Source organism: Ictidomys tridecemlineatus, chromosome 2, assembly GCF_052094955.1.
Source record: "Ictidomys tridecemlineatus isolate mIctTri1 chromosome 2, mIctTri1.hap1, whole genome shotgun sequence".
NCBI lineage: Eukaryota > Metazoa > Chordata > Mammalia > Rodentia > Sciuridae > Ictidomys > Ictidomys tridecemlineatus.
The window spans coordinates 92,808,772-92,832,464 of record NC_135478.1 but is presented as its reverse complement, the minus strand read 5'-3'; the positions used below and the strand labels follow the sequence as shown (position 1 = coordinate 92,832,464).

At 52.5% G+C, this 23,693-nt stretch overlaps 1 protein-coding gene across 3 annotated transcripts in view; it reads left to right on the top strand.

The window, feature by feature from the left end:
* Abcb9 (ATP binding cassette subfamily B member 9) overlaps positions 1-23,047 on the top strand; it is a 41,410-nt gene extending 18,363 nt beyond the window's left edge. For all 3 annotated transcript variants that reach the window (XM_078039311.1, XM_005329569.4, XM_021729277.3), the window contains exons 2-12: positions 388-1,087; positions 6,423-6,537; positions 7,050-7,180; positions 8,207-8,412; positions 10,342-10,539; positions 11,565-11,693; positions 14,260-14,448; positions 14,901-15,074; positions 17,582-17,741; positions 19,049-19,185; positions 21,848-23,047. In XM_078039311.1, coding sequence (XP_077895437.1) covers positions 487-1,087; positions 6,423-6,537; positions 7,050-7,180; positions 8,207-8,412; positions 10,342-10,539; positions 11,565-11,693; positions 14,260-14,448; positions 14,901-15,074; positions 17,582-17,741; positions 19,049-19,185; positions 21,848-22,108 — 2,301 coding nt within the window. In that variant the 5' untranslated portion in view covers positions 388-486 and the 3' untranslated portion in view covers positions 22,109-23,047. The remainder of the gene's footprint in view (positions 1-387; positions 1,088-6,422; positions 6,538-7,049; positions 7,181-8,206; positions 8,413-10,341; positions 10,540-11,564; positions 11,694-14,259; positions 14,449-14,900; positions 15,075-17,581; positions 17,742-19,048; positions 19,186-21,847) is intronic.
* Positions 23,048-23,693: the final 646 nt, after the last annotated feature.

Genomic DNA, 23,693 nt, shown 5'->3' with positions numbered 1-23,693 from the left:
CAGAGGTAAAAATCCCCCATTTCCCTCTTGCCCCTCACTTCTTACCCCTCCTTTCCTCTCCTAGCCCTAATCTCAACATTCTATACCATTTACTTACTAATATATCTCCCATATGACCCTGTCATCTCACAAGAGCAAGGATCTGTTGTTTTTGTTCGTTGTTAAATCCCCAACCCAAAGAACAGGCTTGGCCTATTGCAGGTGGGAATATTAATGTTCCTTGAGTGAATGGAAGCGTCATAGCTCCCTGGGAAGTCAGCACTCTTGTTATTGCCACTTTACAAATAAGGAAACTGAGGCTCAGAGATGCCAAGTGACTTGCTCAAGGTCATATAGCCAGAAAGTACCAACTTGAACCCCTGCCTGATGCTTGCTGTTGCCCCATAGGTCAGTCTTGCCCTGTAGACCATGATGGCCTTGCCCCCGTGATTGACAGCCTGCCCCTGGTGCCTGCCCCTTGGCACCTGCCTGCAGCCAACCAGCAGGATGAGGCTATGGAAGGCAGTGGTGGTGACATTGGCCTTCATGAGCATGGACGTCGGTGTGACCACGGCCATCTATGCCTTCAGCCACCTTGACCGCAGCCTGCTGGAGGACATCCGTCACTTCAACATCTTTGACTCGGTGCTGGACCTCTGGGCAGCCTGCCTGTACCGCAGCTGCCTGCTGCTGGGGGCCACCATCGGGGTGGCCAAAAACAGTGCCCTGGGGCCACGGCGGCTGCGGGCCTCGTGGGTTGTCATCACCCTCGTGTGCCTCTTGGTGGGCATCTACGCTATGGTCAAGCTGCTGCTTTTCTCTGAAGTGCGCAGGCCCATCCGGGACCCGTGGTTCTGGGCCCTGTTTGTGTGGACGTACGTCTCGCTGGCCGCCTCCTTCCTGCTCTGGTGGCTGCTGTCCACCGTGAGGCCAGACGCCGAGTCCCTGGAGTCAGGGGCGGCCACCGAGGCTGAGGGCTTCCACAGGGAGGCCCGACCTACAGCCGAGCAGGCATCAGGGGCCACGTTACAGAAGCTGCTGTCCTATACCAAGCCCGATGTGGCCTTCCTTGTGGCTGCCTCCTTCTTCCTCATCATGGCGGCTCTGGGTAAGTGAGGGCCTGGGGTGCAGCCCAGGTCACACAAGGGCTGAGGGCTCAGTGTTTGACCTACCCGGTAGAACTTCCAGGTGCTAAGAGAAGGAAACCAGAATTTCACTCCTACCTAATTCTACTCCTGACTATCCTGATCTTCCTGCCCAGGACTAACTCTGGGGGAATGTTCTAGAAAATTCCTGGGGGCAGGAAACAAGTTCTCACCTTTCTTTTCTTACTCCCAGTGTTTCCCTAGGCAGCAAGCACCTAAAAGCATGTCACCCCTGATCTCTGAGCTCCAGGCTCCGTTCCCTTAATGCATCCTGCATCTCTGCCCTTCAGCTGCATCTTGCAACTGCATCCTAGTCTCCTCATTGTTGGGCTCTTGGGTTATTTGGGGGCTTTTCCTCTCAAAATGAATAACTTTGTTCATACACATTTTGTGAATGTGGCTCTATCTAAAGAATACATTCCGGAAAGTGGGATTGCTGGGCCAAAAGCATTTTTTGGTAACAAAACAAAATAGAATAGAAAACTTAAGGGTACCTTGCCTGAGATAAGATGAAGCATTGTTTTGCAAAATTTTATGTTAGTTACCTCTGCTTATGTGCCACTGTGCCTTGGTTTGAGGTCAACATGCTGCCTCTTGGGTCTAGCCCACTCTAGCACCATGGCGGGGAGGTAGAATGGCAGGTTCCAAATTCTGTGGTTCTGAGGTTCGTAAGGCCTGGGTTCAAACCTCAGCACTGCTCCCTGAATTGCTGTGTGACCTGTTTCAACCTCACTTCTCTCATCTATGGAATGAGGACTAGCAGCATTCTTATTTCAAGGCCTTGAAAAACTTGAATAAAAACAGATAGGACAAAGGCTAAGCACAGGGCTTGGCCATCATGATGAGCACACGGGAATATTGGCTGTTATGACTCTCAGCATTTCAATTCACCAGATCTGAGCCTGGGATAGAGACAAACCCAGAATTAGCTGGGCACAGCAGCTCGTGCCCATAGTCTTAGTGACTTGGCATTCTAAAGCAGGAAGATTGTAAGTTGGAGGTCAGTCTGGGCAATTCAGCAAGACTCTCTCTCTCAATAAAAAAAGGGCTAGGGATGTAACCCAGCCTCTGGGTGCCTCTGGATTCAATCCCCAGCACCAGAAAGAAAAACCAGGACATTCTCCAAGAAGACAGGCCACACTTGGAACTGGCCCGATTCTGTAGCCCCTCCTCTTGCTGCCTGCCCTCCACTGTCTCAGGCTCCTCACAGTGTGTGATGGGCCCCGGCCACAGCCTTCTTGTCTGTCAAAGGGGCAGATAGTCCCATCACTCCTGTGGTAGTGAAGGCCAGTGAGCTGATGGGGGACTGGGACATTCTGGGCACACAGAACACTCGCAGTAATATGTGTGACAAGTGTCAGGGAACCCCTTTCCACTCCACCAGCAGTTTCTCCTGGTCGCACTCCAAGGCCTGGACATCCCTCCTTGAAAAGCCTTCTCAGATCTGTGACCGTGGCTCTTTGCACTCGATTGTATGCTGGTGACATAAGAATTACACACTTTCCTGCCTCCCGCCAGGCCTGACTCACTGGGGTTCCAGTGCCCAGCACAGGGACAAGCTCCCTGAGTCAGTGGGTAAGCGGATGACTATCCTACAGCAGGCAGATGTCACCCCTGTCTGCACCTCATCTCCCCACTCACTGGTACCCTGTGTCAGCTGGTTGTGCTCAGGCAATATAGCGTCCTACAAGACTGCCACACAGATTCTGCCAGCCTGCGGGGTTGCACCAAGGTCAAGGGCTCAGACTTGGGCTCAGGCCCCCCAAATTCAGAGAACTTCAAGAAAGTTCTGATCTCAGATTTCCACACTGAAACGGTGGCTTTTTTTTTTTTTTTTTTTTTTTTGTACTGGGGAGTGAATCCAGGGGCACTTAACCACTGAGCCACATCCCCAGTCCTATTTTGTGTTTTATTTAGAGTCGGGTCTCACCGAGTTACTCATGGTCTCACTAAGTTTCTGAGGCTGGCTTTGAATTCAAGATCTTCCTACCTCAGTCTCAGAGGGTGGGCAGATAACAGGAGAGAGCCACCCTGGCCGGCTGAAATGGGGGGGGCCTCTGCTGGAATTAGGTGAGACTCTGGGAACTAGATGAGAGAAAGCACAGTGACTAGCAAGATCATCCAGCAAATGTCAGGAAATTGATCATTATTTTTCAATCGAGGGCATTGAGTCATGCCCAGCTTTTTCTGTATCCTCATAATCTAAAAACAGGAAAAAAGAATAAAACCAAAACCAACCCATCACCCATTGGGAAAAAAGGCTAGTTTGTGTTGAGTATTTCCTATTAAATTGGGATTCCTTTTTTTAATGGGTATTCTAACATTGTTTTGAATTTTTTAAATTGTTTTTATTACGTTATTGGGGATCAAACTCAGGGCCTCACGCATGTTAGACAAGCACTTTACCATTAGGCTCTATCCCACCTATAAACTGGGATTCTTAAATGTGGATTCTTGGCAGTCCAGGTACATAAATGTGGGTAAGTACTTCACCACTCTGAACTCCAGTTTCCTTTTTTTTTTTTTAAAGAGAGAGAGAGATTGAGAATTTTAATATTTATTTTTTAGTTATCGGCGGACACAACACCCTTGTTGGTATGTGGTGCTGAGGATCGAACCCAGGCCACACGCATGCCAGGCGAGAGCGCCACCGCTTGAGCCACATCCCCAGCCCCCAGTTTCCTCTTCTGTGGAAAGAGTACATTTCCATGGGAAAAATAACAATACTAGCCCTGTGGGATCATGGGGTGACATCTGGGACTTAAAGATGGTAAGGGAGCAGATATCTGGGATAAGAATGTCCCACCTGGGCATGGTAGTGCATGCCTATAATCCCAGTGTCTTGGAAGGCTGAGATAGGAGGATTGTGAGTTCAAAGCCAGCCTCAGCAAAAGCAGGGCACTAAGCAACTCAGTGAGACCTTGTCTCTAATAAAATCCAAAATAGGGCTGGAGATGTGGCTCAGGAGTACAGGGGTCAAGTATCCTTGAGTTCAATCCCCGAGACCAAAAAAAAAGTGCTCCAGGCAGAGGGATTAGCTGTGCCCAAGTCCTGGTGGAAGGGTGGCTGCTGGCCCAAGAAATAGCCGGGGCAGGGCTGGGAATGTGGCTCAAGCGGTAGCGTGCTTGCCTGGCATGTGTGCGGTCCGGGTTCAATCCTCAGCACCACATACCAACAAAGATGTTGTGTCTGCCGAGAACTAAAAAATAAATATTAAAAATTCTCTCTCTCTCTCCTCCCTCACTCTCTCTTTAAAAAAAAAAAGAAAAGAAAAGAAAAAGAAAGAAATAGCCGGGGCAGAGTGGAGCAGGGTGAGCAAGAGAGAGAAAGTCAGGTTGCTCACCAGGGACCCTATGGTATAGGTTTGTTGTGAGTCACTGCAAGAACTTTGGCTTTGGTGGTGATGCACACCTATAATTCCAGTGGCTTTGGAGGCTGAGGCAGGAGAATGGAAAGTTTGAGGCCAGCCTCAGCAACTTAGGCCCTAAATAACTTACTGAGACTCTGTCTCAAAAAAATAAAAAGGGCTGGGAATGAAGCTCAGTGATAAAGCATCCCTGGATTCAGTCCCTAGTATTAAATTTTAAAAAATTTAAAAACTAGGTGGGGCAGGGGATTTTGGCTTTTACCTTGGCTGAGTTGGGAGCCAGAGGATGGGAACCATCTGAGTCACGTTAGCAGGATGCCACTGTCTACAGAGGAGGACAGGCCCATGGGGGAGGGTGAGGAGCAGCTGTTGAGCTGGTGCAGCAAGATTGGCAACTTGGAGCAAGGTGGAGGCGGTGAGAGCAGTGAGGGCGATGGAACTCTGAAAATATCCCCAAATCAGAGCTGCAGGATTTGGAGTTTCACGTGATTCTCGTGCAGATTCCACAGAGGAAAAGGTAGTTTGCATAATGCCTCACACAGCACCTGGGACCCAGGAAAGTCATCGTTATCATCGATGCTTGTGGTTGGAGCTCACCAATGCCTTTTCTGTGGGTAAACTTGAGTCAGAACTGCAACTCTGAGCACTGAGCAGCTGCGGTTGGAGGCCCCATCTGGCTGAAGACTTTGGGGTCTGAAGCCCATTAGGCCTTCACCTTGTAGTTCTTGCCAAATCCAGCAGAGGGCACTAGAACCACAGGAACTTGGCAGCCAGCTTAAGCAGAGTGGGCCAGGGCTGAGGATCCACACCTGCCCAGACTTCATTCACTGACCTTTATTGATCACCTACTGCATGCCCAGCCTCAACCCTAACTCTGCCTGTGGAAAGAGTATAGTAAAAACAGGTCTTGGGACAAGCAGGGACCCAGCCCAGAGAGGCCATCCACATTCTGTGTCCACCTTTTCCGTGAGAGTGGACATCCCAGGTTACTGGGGGGCAGGTGTCTTAGCAGTTCATTTGTGCTACTGTAACAAAATACCATAGCCTGGTAATTTATGAACAATAGGAATGCCTTTCTCACCACTCAGAGAAGTCCGAGATCAAGGCTCCAGCAGGCTTTACATCTGGTGAGGAGACATCTCTGTGTCTCCCAGATAGAGTCACATTGCTGCTTCTCCAAAGGAGGGATACTGTCCTCTTATGGAAGAAGGCAGAAGGGCCCCAATCCCATCCGTGAGGACTTCAAGGCCCCAGCCCGTAATGCTGTCATATTAGTGATTAAATTCAGCTTTGAATTTTGGGGGACACATTCAGAACCTAGCAGGAAGGGACAACGGAAGACGCCCTGTATTGGAGGTTAATTTGAGTCAAGTCTCAGTCTTTCCCCTTACTTCCTATGTGATCTTGAACGAATGACTCAGCCTCTCTGAGGCTCCAGGATTGTCGTGAAGCCACAGGATGACAAGAGGGTGAGAAGTCATCTGGCAAGGTGTGAAGTGCCCACCACGAGGGGTGGGGCAGCAACGATCAGCACTGCATGGAGCCAGAACACCAGCCCCTTCCTGGGTCTTCCCAGGAGAAGAGCATAATCTGAGTTGGCTTCCACCAGCCACTGCCTGCTGGGTGGCTCCTCAGCTGAGAAATGGGTGATGCCATGGCCTGCCGTGAAGGGAAGGGACCATCACCACATGTGCCCTTGGCCACCACCCTCCATGCCTGGTGGCCATTGCTAACATCAACCCAGTCTGTGTGGTCAGAGCCAGTGTCTCCCGTGTCCCTGTTCTCTGTGAGGTGGGGGGGGACAGTGAGCAGCCCGGGGCCCCACGTGGGAAGCAGAGTTACCCAGAGGAGAGCCCCTGGAAGCGGGCAGAGCAGGCAGGTGTGGGCTCCTGCTGCAGACGGACACCCTGAGCCCGCCCTGCCTCCCCCAGGCGAGACCTTCCTGCCCTACTACACAGGCCGCGCCATCGACAGCATCGTCATCCAGAAGAGCATGGACCAGTTCAGCACTGCTGTCATTGTCGTCTGTCTGCTGGCCATCGGCAGGTAGCCACTCGGCCTGCCCTGCCCCGCATGCCCCAGGCCTGTATCCCTGGACGGGGGTTGTAGGGGTGCTAGGGCCAGTTCTCAAGGAAAGTGTGGGCTGGAAATACCTCTGGGACCTGTCCGACAGCCTGTGACCAGCTCCCAAACTGGCTTAGAAACCTCGTCCCTGTGATCAGACCATATCCTAGTGCTGCACCCTCTTGTCTTGGTCCTCGGGGTGCCCCTTTCCCTCCCTTGCTGCTTTCTGAGCAGGAACCTAGGCCTAAGAGAAGGTCTAGCTTCAGTGTGCTGTTCTGGAAGAGAGGGTCAGCTGGCAGAGCTGGGCCCCTTGCCTGCCCTTGCCCTCATGGGGAGCTCCCTCAGGGAAAGAGGGACACCCCCACAGTGCCAGCCCTGGACAGTGGCCTAAGGCTGAGTGCTCCTGCTGTCCTGCCAGCAGCGGAGGGGCGGCCGGGTGGTGGTTGTCGCAGTCGGAAGGACGCGATGCTATAACATCTCTTATCTGCAATTAGCTCATTTGCCGCAGGTATTCGGGGCGGCATTTTCACCCTCATATTTGCCAGACTGAACATTCGCCTCCGGAACTGTCTCTTCCGCTCGCTGGTGTCTCAGGAGACGAGCTTTTTTGACGAGAATCGCACAGGTTGGTCCTGTTGGTGATGTGGGCAAGGGTGGGCTTACCTGGGTACATAGTGGGCTCAGGCCCACTGCTCCCATGTCAAGTTCAGGGTGGAAGCACCCAGAGGTAGGCTGGCACTGCTGGCCTGGCCTGAGCCCTGGAGAGCTGGTCTACCCACCAAGGTTTTGATGTGAGCTGTAGCCACCATAGGACCCTGGCCAGGCCACTCCAGGTCCCTGCTAGAGCCAAGGCCTCACTTTGCATGGCCCTGTGGAAACCACAAGGGCCAGGACTACCCAGCCTGTGACCTGTGGGGGTGAGTGGGTGGGACACAGACAAGAGCAGCAATGGAAATCTGGTGTCCAGCCAAGACCCCAAGCTCTGAGACAGACCAGGCTACTCCAAACCCTGGCTCCTCCACTAACCTCTCAGAGCCTGTTTTCTCCTCTGAGAAATGGGAAAAATAACTGTAAGTGCCAAGCCTGGTGCAGGGCACACACCTGTTAATCAGGAGGCTGAGGCCAGCCTCAGTAACTTAACAGACCCAGGCATGGAAGCACACACCTGTAATCATAGTGACCCAGGAGGCCAAGGCAGGAAGATCGTGAGTTTGAAGCCAGCCTCAGCAACTCAGTGAGACCCTGTCTCAAAATAAAGAATAAAAAGTACTGGGGATGTGGCTCAGTGGAGAAGTGCCCTAGGTTCAGTCCCCAATGCTGGGAGGTGCTGCCAGGCTTTGGGCCCAGTGTCCCACATTAGGTAAGAGGCACTGCTCTCGCCCCCTCCCCAGCACTGACTGTTGCCCTCCATGGGGAAGAGGACTGCTGCCCCTTTCCAGTTCGCCTCCCCTATACGATGGGGTGGCATGGGGCTTACTCACCATGCTGGCCACTAGGTCTGGGCTCCCAGGAGCCCTCAAGGAGTGCCTTCCCCCTCCCACCCAGAAGACAGGGACTCCCCAGTGTCTGCGTCAGGAGCCCCTTAGTGTCCCCTGCGCCCACCACAGTGGCCCTTGTTGCTGCAGCGGGAGCTGAGCTGCCTGTGTTCCAGGGGACCTCATCTCCCGCCTCACCTCGGACACCACCATGGTCAGCGACCTGGTCTCCCAGAACATCAACATCTTCCTGAGGAACACAGTCAAGGTCACGGGCGTGGTGGTCTTCATGTTCAGCCTCTCGTGGCAGCTCTCCCTGGTCACCTTCATGGGCTTCCCCATCATCATGATGGTGTCCAACATCTATGGCAAGTACTACAAGGTAGGCCCTGCCTGGCCCCACTGTCTGAGCCCTGGTGACGGCCAGCTGGAGGCTGGGTTATGTTCATTTATCCACTTGCTCGTCAGGTAGACAGTCATTGAGCACCTACAATGTGCAGGCCTGGGAGGCATCAGTGGAACAGGCAGGCCCTGCCCTCCTGGAGCTCCCGTTCTAGTGGAAGAGATGGACCATAAGTGATGATCACGGCGAGTCTCCCAGGGCCGTGGGAGATGGCAAGTGCCGAGGAGAAACAGGAAGGGAAGAGATAGAGACTGAGTGCGGGTAGTAGCAGTTACAGCCTTGCTGGGAGGGATCAGAAGGAGGTAGATGTCTAGTGCCAGCGGGCACAGCCAGTTCAAAGGCCCTGAGGAGGGGATGGGCCTGGTGTCTGAGGAGCTGCAAGGTGGCCAGCAAGGCTGCAGTGATGGGGGAGGGGCAGGTACAGGTGATAAGGGAGGAGGTGACAGGCCGAAGGCACAGGTCTTGCAAGGACTCTGAGCCACCAGCTCACTCTTCCTATGGGTTGTGAGGGGGCTCGGGCCCCTCCAGCTGCCCCCTGCCCCTGCCTTTGCTGGGAAGCAGGCCTGTGAGTCCTAAGGGATAAGGCTGGGTCCAGATAGGCAGGCCTGTGAGCGTGACAGCTGCAGAAGCCCCTTCCCCAGTGGTCCCAGCCCATGGGAGGGCTGCTGAGCAGAGGCTTTGGTACATGATGGACTAGGTCTTGCTGGAGAGATCACTGTCCCCAGCTCCATGGGAACCTTTGGAACTCGTGATCTAAGGCCAGGATAGTGAAGGAAGCCATCTCCTTCCCAGTCCCAAATGATTCCAGTTCCCATGACCCTCTCTAGCCACAGGGGAAGGGTCTCTTCCCCACAGTCCTGAGTCACAAGCCCACCAGTTTCCTCATTGAGTAGAGAAGGCAAAGAGTTGGAGTCTGGGCTTCTGCTCCCAACCCCCACTTCCTGCTGGACAGGGCCACTGTCCCAGTGTCCCCTGGGATGTGGGCAGGCCCCTGGAGTCCCCATTCTGTGCCTTGGGCCCTGCTGTCACATATAGATGGGCAGAGCCTCAGGGAAGTTCTACGTAGCTTGTCTACCTCACATCAGATTGTATTAAATATGGCCAGCGAGTCATCCCCACAGACCACACTCAACTCCGTAGCCAGACACAGCTGCACAGTGAGGCTCCCTTGGGCACCCCAGCACCCTGTGTGCCTCCTGTGGCCTGGGCATGGAACACAGGTCCTGGGGCACCCTGCTACACAATCCCATCCGGGCCTCGCAGGCAGCTCTTCAGGTTGGTTTGAGGCTCTGAGTGTGTTGACTAGAGCGATGAGCACAGCTCCACCCAGGGTCTCCTCCAGAGCCCTTCACCTGGGACCACTCCTCAAACATCTACCTTTGATCATAGGTACACAGCAGGGGCAGGTTTCATAAGTGTGTCCTCTACTGCTGTCCAGAACTTGGCTGGGAGTTCTGGAATCTCTGTGCCAACCCTCAGACTCTCACTAATTTATGCTGATGATGTCAACAGTACCTTCTTCAAAGCTGGCATTTCTCGAATGGCATACAACCTGAGCAACTGTCCAGGGTCTCTCTGCTCTTATGCCAGCACAGGATCATGATTGAGGCTCCTTTTCTGAAAGAATTCCCAGCCCACAGTCATGAGTGGCTTCCTTTGAGAACTGAAGATGACTTAAAGATCGCCCCTCACCCCCCAGGAGCTGGGCCAGCAATCCGAGGGCCCTGTGGGAGCCTGTTCTCAACTGGGAGGAGACAGGGTGGGAGTGGAACTAGACCTTCTCCTTTCATCTGGGGACTTCCTGCAGCACCATGGAAAGGGAGAAAGGTCCAGAGAGGCCTAGGGCTCCGGCACACAGTGAGGCTGTCTGTTTGGGGGGTCTCCTCCTTGTCCCCCTCCTGCCCACAGAGACTTTCCAAGGAGGTCCAGAGTGCCCTGGCCAGAGCCAGCAACACGGCTGAGGAGACCATCAGCGCCATGAAGACTGTGCGCAGCTTTGCCAACGAGGAAGAGGAGGCAGAGGTGTATTTGCGGAAGCTGCAGCAGGTGTACAAGCTGAACCGGAAGGAGGCGGCTGCCTACATGTACTATGTCTGGGGCAGTGGGGTACGTGCCCCTGGCCAGCAGGCCTGATGTGGAGAATGGGATGCAAACTGGGGAATCCCTCCATCCAGGACCTTGGCCCAGATCCCCACATGCTGGTGTCAAACTAGCACAGAGATCTTTCCAGAAAAGAATGCAGCCTTCTGGTGCATGTCCTCTGGGCGCCTCTGCTGTCTGGGGCATAGGTGGTAGGAAGGGTAGGACCTTCTTCATTCACCTGGGGCCCACCTAGGCCACCTTCTGGCAGGTCTCATGCCTCAGCCTCACACTCCCTAGATGAGTCCCGGGCCCTCCCGGAGAACGCAGCCCCATTAAGAGGTGGCTGGTGGGGGCAGAGGGAAGAAGGAGCTGAGGCCTGCTGAGCTGCCAAGCCTCTTGCACTCTTTCCCCACCAGGGGTACATTTTGTAGCATCCATAAAGGTACCTGTGGTCCAGACTTGACCTCATCCTGAGCTGGGGGTGAGACAGACTGTGGCCCTGGGCCGTTTGTGGGTTGTTCTAAGTACCAATCCATTCATCTCCCAGACCACCCCCCATGAGCAGCAGGGGGCAAGGGTACCCCAGACACAGCCCCTCCTTCATGGAGCCTAGCTGGGAGGAAACAGACCTCATTGTCCCACTCTGTCCAGCTGGCTGTGTAGCTTTAGCGACCTCTCTGAGCCGCGCTTTTCCCAATGAGGACTAATAGCTCTCCTTGGCCAGCTGAGGAGCTTGGGGTGGTGTGTGTATGCCAGGACCTTACAAAGGAAGCCTTGTTCTCAGGCCAAGCCCACAGCCTACCCCTGCTGGAGGCCTTTGTGGGGAACCTCTCCAGGGCAGGGGGAGGGGAGGGCCTGAGGGACAGGCCACAGTGGGGCAGACCTCCGTGCCAATGGCTGGAATTGGAGTTTGTGGCTGTGTGTGCAGAGACCTCAAGGGCTGCTCTCATCTCCCTGTGTCCCCACCTCCCTGGGATTTAGGGATTTGAGAGACAGGGGTGGGGTCTGAGCCAAGGCCCAAGTGACCCAACCCTCTCCCTTTACCCCAGCTCACGCTGCTGGTGGTCCAGGTCAGTATTCTCTACTATGGAGGCCACCTCGTCATCTCGGGACAGATGACCAGCGGCAACCTCATCGCCTTCATCATCTACGAGTTCGTCCTGGGGGATTGTATGGAGGTGAGGGCCTGGGTGGGAGGGTATAGGGAGAGCAGCTAAGGTGGGGGGGAGGAGGGTGTGGTGGTGTCTCCTTTAAGATAGGTCATCATAACCATAAAGGTCCTGCAAACAGGTGACTCCGTGGATCCAGCCAAACGGCAGTGACAGTTGACATCAGGAAATGCTCATAAGAGCTTCCTGAGAAGTTCTGAAATTCCCATTTCACAGAAAAGGAAACAGACTCAGAGAAGTCAAGTGACTCGCCCACACGTTGGGTGGGGAGCTGTGTTCAGAGCTGGCCAGGTGGCACCTCGGCTCAGCCCCTGCAAAGAGCAGCGCCAAGCATGGGCAGCCAGGGGTGTTGCAGACTGGGCTTGCATTTAGGTCCCCGCCTAGCAGACCTGTGACTGGGTGGACCACACCCGTTTGTCTGGGAGGTGCCCAAAAACTGGGGAATGGGTGTAGGAGGTGAGCTGGAAAAGGAAAGGAGGTCCACAGAGCTGTGTGCGCAGCGGGCTCCATCCTCCCGCGACCCCTAGGGCCAGCCCACTCAGCAGCCCCAAGCACCCACCGCCCTGGTGGAGCCGGGCGGAGCCCTGATCGTCTGGCCCAGGCCACCGGTCAGTGCCAAGCTCAGCCTGCAGGGGCGCTGCCGGTTCTCCATGCGCCTCCTCCCCAGAGAAAAAGCCCCGCACCCACACCAGATGTGGGGACCACTGCAGCCACCCCTGTGCTGCTGATGGACTTGGCAATCATTCTGCCTCCGGGAATCCGTGCTTCAGAAATACTCATGCCAGTGGGCAAAAGCCTGTCAAGGATGTCTGGGACAGCGTTGTTCATTTGCGTGAGTGACAAGCAACCCAAATGCCCCCGCATCAGCCAAAGGACAAATATGGTACATCTCTGTACCAGAGATGGTATGTACTTTGAAATCCCAGAGATTCAGGAGGCTAAGGAGGAGGATCCCAAATTCAAAGCCAGCCTGGGCAACCCAATGAGACTCCATCTCAAAAGAAAAAGGACTGGAGATGTGGCTCAATGGTAGAGTACTCCTGGGTTGAGTCTCAACACAGGAAAAAAAAAAAATTAAAAAGGAAGGAAGGAAGAAAGAAATGCTTGGCAGCCCTTCAGGAATGAGGCAGACTTTTCTGAAGTAAGACACACTATCCAGCACAAACAGAAAACCCCTGATCGAGCTGGGTAGTCTGATATCCTTTTTATTTTATTTTAATATTTTTTTTAGTTGTAGGTGGACACAATACCTTTATTTTATTTGTTTATTTATATGTGGTGCTGAGGATCTGACCCAGGGCCTCACACATGTGAGGCAAGCGCTCTGCCACTGAGCCAGAGCCCCAGTCCCTCATTTGTGCATTCTTAAAATCTCAAAATGAATTGGCTATGATGTGCATGTACTTGTGAACACACAGAGAAAGGGCTGAAAAGATACAATACATTGATAACTATGGCTATCTCTGGGATAAAGGAGCGTGAAAGAGAAGCCACCCAGTTCTCATGTCTTAGTAGTAATACTGTTAGTATTAATGACAGTTTTAGTTGTGGCATATTGAGCATCACAGGCCAGGCCCTATCTCCACAGCAACATTCCCTGGTGTTGCTCTTACCCCCTTTCCTCCAGTGAGGACACTCAGTTATGGCATTGATGCATCTAAGCTCAGGAAGCAGGTGTGCCCAGATTCTAATCTTGCCTCTGCAACTGCTTGGCTATGGGACCTGGGGCAAATACTTGATCCTCTGTGCCTATGAGAGAACCTACTTCATAGCATATAGAAAGCACTAATAAAATGGGCCATTATTACAATTAACCTTTACATTGGATATATTTTTACCCAAGGAGAGTCTACTTATGACAGGTATACATCAAGACCCATTTTTTATTTAGTATTTATTTTTTAGTTGTAGTGGTCACAATTCCTTTATTTGTTTTATGTGGTGCTGAGGATCAACCCAGGGCCTCACGCTTGCTAAGCGAGCTCGCTACCACTGAGCCACAATGCCAGCCCCTCAAGACTCATTTTAAAAATTGAAATTAAGGGCTGGGGATGTGGCTCAAGCGGTAGCGCGCTCGTCTGGCATGCGTGCGGCCCGGGTTCGATCCTCAGCACCACGTACCAACAAAGATGTTGTGTCCGCCGAGAACTAAAAACAAATAAATATTAAAAAATTCTCTCTCTCTCTCTCTCTCCTCTCTCTCCTCTCTCACTCTCTCTTTAAAAAAAAAAAAAAAAAATTGAAATTAAAATATGTGGTGGCAGCTGACCAGCCAAGGTGGGATCACTGCCTTGGCACATTCTTACAGGTTCATTTCTCTGCATTTCTGTCTCCTCTTCTTCTCCTGGGTGGGGTTGAAAATTGGTAGCAATGACCTTGAGGCACACATGCTCCTGGCCACCTTGTCTTTTGTTATTGTCAGTGTCTACTGTGTTAGCAGGTGTCCTGGCAGCAGCCCCTGTGTCTCCCCAGAGCTGCAGCTCTGTCCTTGCTCCCTGCACACCCTCGTATCTCTGGTACCACAGAGGGTCCCAGGAGCGGATATTGGGGACATGAACATGTCTCTTCCCTGCAGTCTGTGGGATCTGTCTACAGTGGCCTGATGCAGGGCGTGGGGGCAGCTGAGAAGGTGTTCGAGTTCATTGACCGGCAGCCGACCATGGTGCATGATGGTGACTTGGCCCCCGACCACCTGGAGGGCCGCGTGGACTTTGAGAATGTGACCTTCACCTACCGCACACGGCCCCACACCCAGGTCCTGCAGGTGAGAGGCAGACAGGAGGCTGTCTGCGTCACCCTACCCTCTTCAGGAGTCTGGGCTCCAGCTGGGCAAGGTGTGTCCTTAACAGATGGACTCCAGATAATAAGCTCTGGGAAGGAAAGAAATCAGGGTGTGGTGGGGGGGGGAGCAGCATGAGATTGGTGAAATAGTCAAAGAGGCTTCTCAGAGGAGGTGGCATTTTGAGCTGGACCTGACCTAGGAGCCACACCCAGCCAGGTGGCTTGCTGCAGTGAAATATTCCAGGCAGAGGCACAGCAAATATGAAAGTGCTGCCAAATCAAGCGTTTTAGAAAGGAGAACACCCAGGGATCAGCAGTGCCCAGCCGCAGAGGAAGAGCGGGGGCGGCTGGGAAGGGCGCCCACCTGTGTCTGAGACAGTGTCCAGCCCCAGATCCTGGGCCTGTGGCCCCACACTGTGCCTGTGTTCCTTGCAGAATGTCTCCTTCAGCCTGTCCCCAGGCAAAGTGACGGCCCTGGTGGGGCCCTCTGGCAGCGGGAAGAGCTCCTGTGTCAACATCTTGGAGAACTTCTACCCACTACAGGGGGGCCGAGTGCTACTGGACGGCAAGCCCATCGGTGCCTATGACCACAAGTACCTGCACCGTGTGGTGAGTGTGGCCAGGCCCTCATGATCCTTGCTGCCCTCGCTGCCCTCCGGCCTTCCTCTGACCTTGGCTAATCTCTCACGCAAGCTGTAACACAGAGGCAGAGAAGGTGCAGTTCACAGAACTGTCACCAATGCACCATCACGAGGTCATGACATAGAAGGTTCTGGCACTCCAGAAGCCCCATGTACCCTTTCTTTTCCCCTCAAGAGTCCCACCTGACTTTTATGATCACCATTTTCTGACTTTTCTTTAGTTTTACCATCTGTGTGTACCCAGAGATGATGTGATCTGAACTTCATCTAGACAGAGTTCTGTGTGTGTCTCTCTCTGTATCCAGAGTTCTGCGTCTGCAGATTCAACCAACTGTGAATGGGAGATATATTTTTTAAATTATCTGCACTGAACGTGTACAGACTTTTCTCTTGTCCTTGTTTCATAAACAATACAGCGTAACAACCATTTCCATAGCCCTTACACAGCATTAGGTATTGCAAGTCATCTAAGGTGATTGGACATCTACAGGAGGATGTGGGTATGTTATATACAAATAGTGCCATTATTAGGGACTTGAGCATCTGTGGAATTTGTTACCTGAGGGGATCCTGGAACCCATCCCTGAGGACACAGAAGGATGAGCCTTTCCTTGGCATTGCCTATCTTTCGGCTCAGCATCATTTAGCCGTCCAGGCTGAGGTTGGGGTTGGGGTCCATCCATCTTCATTGCCGGATGATAATCTGTTCTGCTAACATGTCACAACCTATTTATGCCTTGTGCTCTTGATGGGTCTTCGGGTGGTTTTCTGTTTTTTACCATTACCAAGGATACTGTTGAGGGATGTGGACAACTTTGTTCCTGTCTCTTGGTGCATGTGGCTAGGTTCTCCTGAAGAATGACCTCAGAGCAGAAGAGCCTGGTTGGAGTAGATGCTGATCCCCAGCCTCAACAGATTCTGCCAGGGGGACAGTTTCCCAGGGTGCTTGTAATCCATTCAACCTTCCACTAGCAGCAGCTGAGAATTCCAGCTGTTCCACATTTAGGTCATCTCCAGGACTCCAAGGAAACTGCTCCTGACCACGCAGTCCTTGGTAACCTCAGAAGGAGCCTCAACATCCAGCCTTGTGCTGAGCAGGGAGGCCTGAATGGGTTCAGATCATATGCCCTATAAGGAACACCAACTATTAGGGGGTGACATCACCAACGTGCACTAAGTCATTTGAGAACCTGAGGGCTATCACAGAAATTCCAGAACTACTGGCCAAGCTCTAGATGGTGGCAGAGGCCATGGACTGGGAACTCTCCCCGCATCAAACATATTAACCAGAGACAGATGGCTGGCAGATGGCCCAGCATGTGGCCCTCCAGCTTGCTGACCACTAGCCTCTGGAAGAGGCCTCCGGGCAGAGAGGTGCAGACTGCAGCAGTGAGCACTCTCGGGTTCTCAGGCACTTCATGTCATAAGTCCTGTATTTTACTAGAAGTTGCATGTATAGGGGCAGCTTTGGGGGGTCTTCTGCCACTTCCCAGCAACTACAGATATGAAGCCGGTTTTCATGTATTTATTGCCATTGGTTTTCATCTTCTGTGAATACCTTCTTCGTAATGTAAATTCAAAAATTTAATTCCCATAAACAAAACAGTAAAATGCCACAATATAATTGTAGCCCCACAGTTTTAGTGAATTTTGTAACTAAGCCAGGAGAGTTCCCCTCCACCTTCCCTGTCTAGGAAGTAACCTGCACTGGTATTTTGTAGTCGCTTACCAATTTGTTTCCATAAAATATATTTCCATATATTTTATGGAAATATACCAACATATGGAGGCATATGTACATTGTACATGTACATAGCGTTTTTTAACTACACACACACACACACACACACACACACTGCAATTTGGCTGTGTGGATATACTGTAATTATTTAACCAATCCCCAGCTTATGGACAGCTAGGTTATTTCCATTCATGCATTCATTCTCTTTACAGAATTGAGATGATATTTTTCATACTATTATTTTTGTAGGCCAGATTGCTAACTGGTATAACAGGACAATGACTCCTTTGAACTGTTTCCTCAGAAGGGAGGGGACAACTGCCAGGGAGGCCTTTGTGGCCTGGAGGCCTGCTGTGGCCTCTTGCTTCCTGATGGGCAGCTGCATTCACAGAGCTTCATTCTACACTTTCTCCCACACTCTGGTTTTCCCCAGGACAGAGACAGTCAGTGAACTTCCTCTTGGTGGTCAGGGAACTTGCCTTAGCCCAGAGCAGCGTGCTTAGCTAGCCCCCTTTGTGAGGGGGAGGCTGAGGGCTTGTGCACCAGCAGGACGAGAGAGAGAAGGGGGGGGGGGGCAAGAAGGCAAGGGGCAAGGAGAGGCAGCTGAGCACAGCCTGATTAGGTTTCAAACCTGAGACCCTGGGCGTCAGCCAGGCCCTGGCTGGCGAGGCTGCTGGTGACAGCTGGATGGACACATTCCTGGCTTCTCTGACAACCCCCTTGCTCCTGCACAGATCTCCCTGGTGAGCCAGGAACCCGTGCTCTTTGCCCGTTCCATCACAGACAACATCTCCTACGGCTTACCCACGGTGCCCTTTGAGATGGTGGTGGAGGCCGCACAGAAGGCCAATGCCCACGGCTTCATCATGGAGCTCCAGGATGGCTACAGCACAGGTACGGAGCCCAGCATCACCTCCACTGTGCCTATGGGTCTGTCCTCAGGGTGCAGTCTTCTTGGTTAAGGACTGCCCTCTGCCACCTGCTGTTTACCTTTTCAACTTCCTTTCATTGAGATGAAATTCACATAACAGAGTCTTCTTCTTCTTTTTTTTTTTTTTTTTTTTTTGGTACTGGGGACTGAACCCAGGAGTGCTGTACTGCTGAGCTACATCCCCACCCCTTTTTATTATTCTGAGACAGAGTAATAACAATTCAGAGCTACTCTCAGCAATTTCCAACTAGGTGATACCCTGTTATTAAGTACAGCACCGTATTTATTGTACAGTGGCTTCCTCCTAACTAGAATGTGTAACCTTTGGTCAATATTCCCTCAGCACCTCCTATAGATTTTAAAATGTGATTCTTGAATAGGGAGTATCCGTGGGTTCAAAATAAAAACACATATGAGGAGGTGTATAAGGAAAAGCTGTGTCCCTGTTCCTGCCCCTGCCCCTCCTGCCCCCAGCAGGACTTTTCATTAGTTTCTTATATGTCCTGTAAATATAAATGTGAGTTCTTATTCCCCTGCCCTTTTACAGAAAAAAAATAATGGCCTTTCTATTGTGCACCCAGCTCTGTTGATTTAGCTCCACGCTGGTGAGCTACCATGCCGATGGAGGGGCTGCTTCCTCCTCCTCTTCTTCCTCTTTTCTTTACTCTGTGCACAGCAGTGCACAGGCCTTTATGATAGTTGGTAACTGACTCTCCTCCTGCTGATGAAGGAGGATGAGCTGCTTTGATTTACTTGTTGCAATATTTGATGAGCTGCTTTGATTTACTTGTTGCAATAGCGGTGTTGTGAGTCACACACTCCACATGCCTCCGGCTGTGCAGGAGTTGATGGTGGGTAGGGAAATTTCCCCAGGCAGGCTGCTGCCCCAGGCCGTGCACCTATGATGAAGACATGTAGCCTTTGCACAGTGCAGATAACATACTCAGGTTGTGTTGCAGCCTGGTGAGCACAGGGTGGGACTACCTGTGCTTGCTCTGGGAGGGCGGGACACGGTTGCAGCCTCAGCAGCACACTGTGTGATCACACATGGGATTTGTGCCAGGTGAATGGGCAGAGCTAGGAGCATGGATCCATTTGCATGTAGCAGCCTCTTACAAATAGGGTGGGAGTGCCAGTTCGTGACCTTTCCACTGGTTGGCAGTTCTAGCCAGCGGCCCTTTAAAACTGCCCAGGCAGGCCTCTGGCTCTTTCCAGGGGCTGCCCAGCCGCCTCCTGCTAACTCACTTGCCCCTGTGCTTCCACCATGCAGAGACGGGGGAGAAGGGTGCCCAGCTGTCAGGTGGCCAGAAGCAGCGAGTGGCTATGGCCCGGGCCTTGGTGCGAAACCCTCCCGTCCTCATCTTGGATGAAGCCACCAGTGCTCTGGATGCCGAGAGCGAGTACCTGGTGAGTAGCAGGATGGCAGGGGACACTGAAGCAGTTGCAGCTCCAGGTGGCCAGGGTCTCCTCTCCACCAGTCACAGGGAAGGGCCTGGATATGCCACAGGGGCTACCCAGGCCATTGGCTCCCTGGACTGATGAATTTACAGAGGGTAGAGAACCAGAGAAGAGGTGGCCCAGGCCTGGTCACCCTGAGTTATGTTATAAGGAACAAAAGCACATCGTGACCAGACCCGGCTCAGAATCCCCACCCTCTAGCTTAGTTTCTTAGTGGTTTTGCACAGGTGACCTACCAGCAAGCAACACCCTAAACCCCACAACCTGCAATTGGTAACATGACCTTGAACTTGTTACTTTTTCTCTCTTGGTCCCATTTTCATTGGTAAAATAATTTTAATTGGTCCAGTAATGTGCTTGTAGATGGCTAGCTAGCAATCTAGCCCTGGATTGATCCCTGCATTCCAGAGATGATTACTGACCCCCTCTTAGCACCAAGCACTATTCTAAGCGCCAGGGTTACAGTGGCCTGCTGACCAAACAAGACCTCTGTCCCCATGGTGTTTCCATTCTTTTAGGTAAAACAGATAATAAACAAGGATGTGGGCAGGTGTTTCACCTGTGGCCTATGCTACAAAGAAAATGAAATGTCATGAGACACAGGTTGGGAGGGGCCCCTATCATCAAAGACAAACACAGCTGGTCAGAGTGGAGGCCCAGTGGAGGCCCTGAAGCCAGATTTTATTCATTAACTACTTGTAGTTCAGAGGACTGAGCTCTGTTCTCATTTGTGCAGAGGTGCCCAGGCTATTTTAGAGGGAGAATGAGGGAGGGGAGGGGGAGTGAGCAGGGGTCCTAGTGGAAAACGGTGCAGGGTGCCTGGTGTGGATGCAATAAGGCCACCTGTGACTAGTGGCAGTGACTGAATTAGGATCCTGCCTCCCACAGAGGTTGGAAGATAAGGGCCCTATCCTTCCTGATGATGACAGCCCAGGCAATGCCTTTTGAGTCCTGAGTTGCAGGAGACACAGGCACCTCTCAAAAGAATAGAGAAGGGGTCATGTTCTAAGCTCTGTCTAGTAAATGCTCCAGGAAAAGGCAGTCTGGGGCCTGTGGCAGGTGTTGACTTGAACAGTAAGTCCCCCTGGCCACATTGAGCTTTCTCCAGCAGATGCTTTGATAAGGGGGCCTGGGTCATCTTGGGATACCGCTTCATGCTGCTAGAAGCCATACTAGAGTTTGGCACAGAGGTTTGGAGGAGCTTACATGCTGAGAGCTCTGTGGTTCTCGCCAGGGTTTAGCCAGCTAAACCAGGTGTGATGGCATATGCCTGTGATCCTAGTGATTGGGAAGGCTGAGACAAAAAGATTGCAAGTTCAAGGTCAGCCTCAGCAACTCAGCAAGACCCTGTTCAAAATAAAACATGAAAGGGCTGGAGATGTAGCTCAGTGGTAAAGAACCCCTGAGTTGAACCCCCAGTAACAAAAAGAAGAAAGAAAAGGAGTCATCTATGGGGAGTTCTGGGAGGGCACCCCTGCAGGCTAGGCCAGCAGGTACAAGGGCCTGGAGCGGGGCACAAACCTGGCACGTTCAAAGCAGAGCAAAAATTGTGGCTGCAGACAGGGTCGAACCGAGAGAGGCAGGGGCACAGTCACAGGGAGGTGGGTTCCCCCAGCCTTGCGAGGAGTTTGAACTTTTCATGAAAATTAACCAACTTGACATATTTCAGTTGTTAAGTTTAAAGAAAATGGAGCAGAAAGCAGAGAGTTCCCACACACCCTCCTCTTTCCCCTCCTGCCCCCATTCCTGACCTCCTGTAGCAGTGACCCATTGTTCCAGCTGGTGAAGCTGCATGGGTGCTTTATCACCTAAACCTGTGACAGGGCTCACTCTTGATGATGTACTTTTGACAAGTGTAGAATGTCATGTACCCACCATCACAGTGTCACAGAGAAGGTCTCGCTACTAGAGAAATCCCCTAGTGGGGTTGGATGTATCCTAGAAGGGGACAAAAAGCTTTTGGAGGGTTTACAGCAGGCGTTTAACTGACTCAAAGTTTTTTTGTTTGGGGTTTTTGTTTTTGGTTTTTGTACTGGAGATTGCATCCAGGGGCGCTTAATTACTGAGCCACATCCCTGGCCCTATTTATTCTGAGACAAGTTCTTGCTAAATTGCTCAGGGCCTTGCTAAGTTTCTGGGGCTGGCATTGAACTAATGATCCTCTGCCTCAGCCTCCCAAGCCACCACCATACCTGGCTCTGACTCCAGCATTTTAAGGCTGCATGGGGAACATTTAGAGGCCAGAGAGAAAAGCTGGAGTCCTGCAGGTGAGAAGGAGTAGTGAGAGACAAACAGGAGGGGGAAGCCACAGGCTTTGCCCATGGAGTGCGTTTGGTGACAAGGCACAGTGTGGAACAGAAGGCTCTGCCTGGCCTCATTGGCCTGAGCATCAGGGCTGATGGCCACTCACCAAGCCCCCTCCCTGTGTCGAACCTTGAGCTCTGTCTCTCCTAAACAAAATCCAGCTATCAGGTTCTGCTCCAGCTCTTGTTTTTCAAAGAGAAGCTGAGTTTCAGTGCCAGAGAGTAAGGGGTGGCCTGGAGCCTGGTGGTGGGTGGCCCAGGCAGTCAGGTGGAGCAGCCCCATGAGCCAGCTCCTATTCTCCCCCCAGATCCAGCAGGCCATCCACGGCAACCTGCAGAAGCACACGGTGCTCATCATCGCGCACCGCCTGAGCACCGTGGAGAAGGCACACCTCATCGTGGTGCTGGACAAGGGCCGTGTGGTGCAGCAGGGCACGCACCAGCAGCTGCTGGCCCAGGGCGGCCTCTACGCCAAGCTGGTGCAGCGCCAGATGCTGGGGCTCGAGCCCGCCTCGGACTACACAGCCGGTCACAAGGAGCCACTGGGCAATGGCACTCACAAGGCCTGACCTCGGCCCCTGCCTCTCCCAGTGGGGCAGAGGCTCTGGCACCTGCCTTGCAGACATGCCTGTGGGGCCACAGCAGCTCCCAGCTGCCCTCCGAGTCCAGGTCTGTGGCACTGGGGGGCAACCTGCCACGTCCCACCTTTCACCGCTTCCTGCTCTTGCCCTGGTTCCACCCTGCTCCCCAGGGCACTTCCAGCCTGTGCTGCCATGAGCACCCCTCTGCTCCCCCCGCCTGGTCTCCCCTGCTGCTCCCCCACGCTCCTAGCAAAGGTGCAGCTGCCTTTTTAAACCATGACCTTACCAGGTTTTTTTACTGCTTGATTTGATGCACTACAGACAACTCCTAGATTTCAAAAACATTTTTCTAATTGGGAGTAATGATGGGAATATTCACTAAGGTGTTCTAGAATCTTCTGAGCCAGGAGTGAAGAGCCCTTCCTAATAGTCTGGGAGATGCCAGAAAAGAACTAGGCTCACCCTTGCCCCTCCAGAAAAGGGGCTTTCCTGTCCCAGAGGGGAGCACAGGGGTGGAGTGGAACTGTCGCTCCCTCCTCCCAGCTCGGTGAGTCAGGCCTAGGGTGGGCGGGAAAGTGGGAGGCATCTAGCTGCCCATAGGCCCCCTGCCAATCAAAGCCAGTCTCACTGTGAACCACTGCAAACCTCAATGGGGGAGTGAGGGGCTGGCCAGGCCTGGCAGGGCCTCTGGGGTGCACCCAGCCCACACCCAGCGCTTTAGCCCCCTTGGCCCTGCCTCCTTCTTCCCCTGGCTGGCAGCCATCTGGACGCCCACCCTGACACTCGGCTGTTTGGAGGCCCTTGGTTGTTTGCAAGATGCTTTCTCTTTTGTTTGGTGGATGGGACTGTTGCAAAGCCCAGGGGCCGGCTTTGTCCAAGGTTGTGAGATAGTGGGAGAACCCAGTCAATAAAGTGTACTACCTCTGATGCCTGACCTCTGATTCTCCTTGGGCCGTCTGCCCCATTTCCTGGTTAGGGTTTGGTTTGGGGGTTTTTTTGGTTGTTGTTGTTTTTTTTTTTTTGGTACTGTAAATTGAACTCAGGCATGCCCTACCATTGAGCTATATCCTAGTCCTTTTTATTTTTTTGAGACAGGTCCTGAAAAACTTGCCCAGCAAAGTGAGGTGGCACATGCCTGTAATTCCAGTGGCTCAGGAGGTTGAGGCAGGAGGACTGAGAGTTCAAAGCCAGCTTCAGCAAAAGCGAGGCTCTAAGCAACTAAGTGAGACCCTGTCTCTAAATAAAATTAAAGAAAAAAATAGGGCTGGGGATGTGGCTCCGTGGCTGAGTGTCCCTGAGTTCAATGCCTAGTACCAAAAAAAAAATAAAATAAAATTGCTCAGTTAAATTACCCAGTCTGGCCTCAAACTTGAATCCTCCTGTCTCTATCTCCTGAGTGGCTGAGATTACAAGTGTGCACCACCACACCCGGCTCTGGTCAAGTTTCTTACCAGATCCTGCTCAGTTGCAGAAGGTCATTGGGTGGTCCAGGGCCTGTCCCAGTGTCCTAGAGCCCCCATCTGTGCACCTCTGTCTTCAGGATCTCCGGAGCAGTCATTTATGCCCATCAGTC